General features: G+C 37.8%; 1 protein-coding gene across 3 annotated transcripts in view; it reads left to right on the top strand.

Moving 5' to 3' along the window:
• The window catches only part of LOC104787060 (proteasome-associated protein ECM29 homolog), a 16,009-nt gene that overhangs the window by 4,615 nt on the left and 5,592 nt on the right, over positions 1-5,802 (top strand). For 2 of the 3 annotated variants that reach the window (XM_010512562.2, XM_010512563.1), the window contains 14 exons: positions 27-105; positions 196-304; positions 434-493; positions 655-773; positions 1,260-1,638; positions 1,751-1,935; positions 2,020-2,092; positions 2,842-2,992; positions 3,065-3,237; positions 3,353-3,688; positions 3,937-4,104; positions 4,183-4,476; positions 5,010-5,186; positions 5,466-5,729. In XM_010512562.2, coding sequence (XP_010510864.1) covers positions 27-105; positions 196-304; positions 434-493; positions 655-773; positions 1,260-1,638; positions 1,751-1,935; positions 2,020-2,092; positions 2,842-2,992; positions 3,065-3,237; positions 3,353-3,688; positions 3,937-4,104; positions 4,183-4,476; positions 5,010-5,186; positions 5,466-5,729 — 2,567 coding nt within the window. The remainder of the gene's footprint in view (positions 1-26; positions 106-195; positions 305-433; positions 494-654; positions 774-1,259; positions 1,639-1,750; positions 1,936-2,019; positions 2,093-2,841; positions 2,993-3,064; positions 3,238-3,352; positions 3,689-3,936; positions 4,105-4,182; positions 4,477-5,009; positions 5,187-5,465; positions 5,730-5,802) is intronic. The other variant, XM_019245953.1, reaches the window with a different exon arrangement.

Here is a 5,802-nt window from a genome sequence, read left to right as displayed (position 1 = left end):
TAGTTATGTTTCATGCTTTCCTACAGATGCTCTGTCGAGGGAGACCAAAACATTTTCTTTTCAAGCTATTGGTTTACTTGCACAACGTTTACCTCAGCTTTTTAGGTAAGGGCTTCTCTCTTCTGTGCCCTATGCCTATTTTGCGTTTTGCTGTCATTTAACAGGCATTTTGTTTGTTGTAAACTTAACTTTCAGAGAAAAGACTGAAATGGCTGTTCGTCTTTTTGATGCGCTGAAGTTAGAAACCCAATCTCTTCGTTCAACCATCCAGGAGGCAATAATTTCTCTTGCTGCTGCATACAAGGTGTGCTACTTTAACATTATATATCGCCAAGTTGTCATTTCATTTTCTGTTTTGGTCCTTAAGCTTTCATGTTTTTTTTTGCATTCCTTTTGGTGCTCACCATGTCAGTATTGGTATTCATTTCTTTAGGACTCCCCAGAGAATATTCTCAGAGATTTGGAAGTGCTTCTGCTAGCAAATTCTCTGGCGGTATGTATACTTTTTCGCTTATTTGCGCCGCTTAGAATACTTTTTTTTTTTGCGTGTGTGTTGCTTCTTTTTGTATACTATTTCAATTGATTTTGTTACCAAATAATCAGGGGTTTATAAAATCTATAGTATCTTTACTTTATGCCTTATATATTGACCAGGAACAAAATGAAGCTCGCTTTTGTGCTTTGCGATGGGCAACTTCTTTGTATAATTCACAACATTGTCCAAGTCTCTACATTTGCATGCTGAGCGCAGCAGATCCGAAGCTAGATATAAGGTATTGGAGTTTATCGGATTTTATTGCTAGTCTTGTGATTGTGGCATGTTCAATTGCGGCATGTTGACTGTTTCCGAAAAACGCTCTTGAATTTAGTTTATTTCCTCGAATTGTTTCGCCCTATGGGTACACATATTTTATGATATATTAAAGCTTAATTCAAAACCAACACATGGAAAAGCCCTAGCAACCCACACACGAATGGAGGATCAAAGTGTTTGAGTTTTGTCCAGTGGAGGGTATACAATCCTCTAATGGGATCTGTTCCTTCTAACTTTGTAGCGCATTTGTGAGTTCAATTCAATCTATCTTAGGTCAGACTTGATGGACAACCAATACTCCGGTGACAATAAGAAATGACTTTCATACTTACACAATACCTCTTCCGTGGATCCATCATGATATAAATCTTCACTGCGTCATTTGTTTCTTGTTCTTGTTATTTACTGAAGGGATGTGTATTTATTCATTTTTTTCTACTTTCAGGGAAATAGCACTCGAAGGACTCTTTCTGAAAGAAGAAAGTCGCACTATAGTCTCTAATCATGACCATAAATACCCAAAATTTGTTGAGATGCTGGAGTACATTCTTAAGCAACAGCCCAAACTGTTAGATTCTTCAGAAATGAGAAGCCAGAAGCTTCTCTTTCCCTCACAAGTATATCTTGTCATAATCAAGTTTTTAGTGAAGTGTTTTGAGTTAGAGATGGAGGAGAGCAATACCCAGGCAGTAGGGACTGAATTTTTGGATTCGGCACAAAAAATGTGTTTGTTATTAGAACATTCCTTGGCATTCGAAGGCTCGGCTGAACTGCATGCCTGTGCTTCTAAAGCATTGGTTTCAGTTGGCTCTTACCTTCCGGAGGTATGCTTTCTAAAATATATCTTCATTCTTTTAATTTGTCCCGTTTTCTATAGCAGTTCAAATCTCTTTTAAGTTAATCCTCCAATCTTCCTTTTTATTTCTTTGCATGAAGATGGTTGAAGTTTACTTTTCCCGAAAAATTGTGTGGCTAAGGGGTCTGCTTAGTCATACAGACTTGAGTACTCGTGAATCTGTATCACGATTACTCGGAATGGCATCCTGTGCTCTTTCTGATGCTGAATCATGTTCCTTGCTTTCTGAATTGATATCTTCAATTTCCCAACCGCAGAAGTTAAGGTGTTGAGCACTTCTTCTAGAATCTGTACTACAAACAAGGCTTCTGGCTGCAGGATTCTTTGAGCTAACCTCTTGCTTTCTTAGGTTTGAGGCACAGCATGGGGGATTATGCGCTATAGGATTTGTTTCAGCACACTGTTTGCATAGAATGCCTGCTGTAAGTTGTTATGTTTTTTTTTTTATAATCTCATGTATATGATTGCTGTAGCAAAGGTATGGTGGTATCCTTGGTTCTAGGAATCTGAATGCTGCATGTCTCCCTTGTTATGTTGCATCGTAATTAGCTTCTCATATGACATCCAGATACAGTTACTTCCTATCCTTGACTATTTAGTTACTTGGACATGCTAACTCACATACTTAACATTAACATTGAAGCTCTTTTGGTTAGGATCATTTTTGAAATAGGAGGTAGCTTGCTTCACATAGTAATAAGCCATTTGAAAAAGAAACTTATTTGCAGTTTGGAAAAAAAGAAAGTCATAAAGATATTGACATTGCTTGGTAATTTTGGTGAATACTACTACTACTGTAGCATTTCTTGCCTTTGAATTACTAAACAGTTATGGAGGTGATGTCCCCTTTTTTGTCTCTTGTTCTCTCCATATCCACCCTTGAAAATTTGCTTGAGATCAATAAAATAGCTAATGCTGAAATCCGATACGTCACACCTCAGGTGTCTTGATTCATCTTGGCCTCCTTTTTACGATGTCAGTCCAATGTGATAATTTATTGATACTCTGCACTTGTCTGTCTAGAAATATTGACACCCACCAATCATGGGCTAAATCTTATGTGTTAATGTTAAATCACATTCCAGCTTAACACATTTTTACATCTGTTTTTTAATTGGCTACATATTTTCGATATTTTATAGTATCATGATTAGGATTTTCCGTGAAGCAGGTCTCTGAAGCAGTTACTCTAAATGCGGTTAAATGTTTGGTGGATGTCGTTAACTTAGAGACTTTACCATTGGCTTCTGTTGCTATGGAAGCTCTGGGTCATATTGGCATTTGTGGAGCATTACCTCTTCTTGTTAATGGTTCTAGTCCAGGTCCGTTTATTCCAAGAACCTGTCTGTAACATGTATTATGCGAGTTTTCAGTTGATTGACTTGCTCTATCAGGGACTCAAGTGCTGGAAGTTCTGCAAGAAAGATTGAGCAAGCTACTCTCTGGTGATGATATAAAATCAGTTCAGAAGATTGCTCTTTCTCTTGGACATCTCTGTTTAAATGAAACGTCATCTTCGCACTTGAAAATAGCGCTTGATCTTTTATTTAGTCTTTCACGGTCAAAGGTGGGTTTGTTAATATTGTTCGCAAAGCCACTGCCCTCTGTCCGTTTTATTCGATCCGGAAGAGTTCAAGCAGAACGGAGTAAACCTCTAAATTTGTATATTTTTTGTTGACCAGGCTGAAGAAATTTTGTTTGCCGTGGGTGAGGCGCTATCTTTCCTCTGGGGTGGTGTACCAGTTACTGCTGATATGATTCTGAAAACTAATTACACTTCTCTTTCGACGGACTCAAATTTTCTGATGAAAGAAGTTAAATCTTTGTCTGATGCCAAAATTGATGCCGAGGAAGATAGTCGTACTATAACCAGAGAAACAATTACTGGAAAACTCTTTGATACTCTTCTGTATAGTAGCAGGAAGGATGAACGATGTGCTGGAACTGTGTGGATGCTGTCTTTGACCATGTACTGTGGCCAACAGCCATCAATCCAACTAATGCTTCCTAAAATTCAGGTTAGCAAGCGGTAACAGGAAGCTTCTTTGCTTCTGTAACCCACCTCTGCACCAAGGAAAATGAAGCACATTATCATTCCAGTTTAATTTAGATGCATTACCCATTTGGAGCCATCTATGATATCCTGGGATTGTTATCTCAAATACTATTTTATCACAAAATCCCCATCCATCTTGTGCTATATTGTCAACTCCACAATGGGTAGAAGCTTGTACAAACTGCTGTTTAACTAAAATATTTTTTGCAGGAGGCTTTCTCACATTTGTTAGGCGACCAGAATGAACTTACACAGGAGCTGGCATCCCAGGGCATGAGCATCATCTATGAACTTGGTGATGCATCAATGAAGAAAAACCTAGTAGATGCTCTGGTAAATACTCTAACTGGCACAAGCAAAAGAAAACGAGCTATAAAGGTAAAATCTATCCATCTGGGTTCTTCTTTCTGGTTCTTCAGTTTTTGTATTTGTTCCTCAAGTATTTTTGTTTTTCAGCTTGTTGACGATTCTGAAGTGTTTCAAGAGGGAACCATCGGTGAGAGTCCCACTGGAGGGAAGATTAGCACTTACAAGGAGCTTTGTAATCTTGCAAATGAAATGGGGCAACCTGATTTAATTTACAAATTTATGGACTTAGCCAATCACCAAGCTTCTCTTAACTCAAAGAGAGGAGCTGCTTTTGGCTTCTCCAAGATAGCCAAACAAGCAGGAGATGCTCTTCGACCACATTTGCGACTGTTGATTCCGAGGTTGATTCGTTATCAATATGATCCTGACAAAAATGTGCAGGTAGGATTACTACGTTTTCGGAATATTGACCTGTTACTATCTGGCGTATATTCAATTAGGGGCCCTATTCATCCTGAAATGCTCATAATTTCATGGTTCAGTCTCTGCTGTTATTCTATTTTGCATATTGATGATGTGTCAGCATATCCAAGCTATATATTCATCACTAGTCTCGCGACTAAACATTGGCTTGTTAAACTGAACTGAGTGACACCATTTCTAGCATTGAAAAGCATTTTTTCTTTAATCAGTAGATTTTTTTTAGTTTTACACGAGAAATATTTAGCAGTTGCACTTCTACAAGCTGCATAAATCGCTTTCGGTCCAGTATATTTATTTATTTATTTTTATTAATTGAATAAAGTTCCTCAGTTTTTATATGAAGATAAATAATGTTTTACCACCCAAAAATATAGCTATATCAGTGATATCACTTATTCCTACTTGGCGGGTTCATCTCGTCATAAAAGGTCGCAAAGGGTGCGTTTGTTTACTTCTTTTAGTAATTGCTACTTTTCATGTAATCTTGGCAGGATGCAATGGCACACATTTGGAAAGCACTGATACAAGACCCTAAGAAAGCTGTTGATGAACATTTGAATCACATCTTCGATGATCTGCTAGTACAATGTGGTTCACGGCTTTGGCGCTCTCGTGAGGCGTCCTGTTTGGCCCTTGCTGATATTATTCAAGGTCGGAAATTTGACCAGGTGGGATCTTCGTTTCTGATAGAAAATTTAAATGAAATTTCCCGTTGCATGTATGAAGTTAGACTCCATATTTTTAAACACTAGTTCTGCTTTTTAGATGATGTTAATCCTTTTCGTATATCAATTTACATACCTGCCGGGTTCTAGAACCAGCTTGTAGTGAAGTATAACATCTATATTCACCCAGCCTCCTGGTTGTTTCTTTCTTGTATGTAAACATTGTTGTTCTATCAGATTTTCTAATTGGTATTCTTATTTCATGCACTTATGTTATTAAAGGTCAGGGAGCATTTGAAAAAACTTTGGATAGCTGCATTCCGTGCAATGGATGACATTAAAGAGACTGTGAGAAATGCTGGTGATAAGTTATGTCGTGCTGTGACATCCTTAACGATAAGGATCTGTGATGTCACGCTTACTGAACTATCAGATGCAAAACAAGCAATGGATATTGTTCTTCCTTTTTTGCTTTCTGAAGGAATAATGAGTAAAGTGGACAGTGTACGTAAGGCTTCAATTGGAGTTGTTATGAAGCTTGCAAAGGTTAGCCTTACTTTGGTAGATTGATGATCTAAGAGAGTTGTGCTCATATATGACCAATTTGTTTCCTGGTAAT

This window comes from Camelina sativa, chromosome 5, assembly GCF_000633955.1.
Source record: "Camelina sativa cultivar DH55 chromosome 5, Cs, whole genome shotgun sequence".
Taxonomy (NCBI): domain Eukaryota; kingdom Viridiplantae; phylum Streptophyta; class Magnoliopsida; order Brassicales; family Brassicaceae; genus Camelina; species Camelina sativa.
The sequence above is the reverse complement of the archived record's forward strand: the minus strand, read 5'-3'. Positions and strand labels throughout refer to the sequence as shown.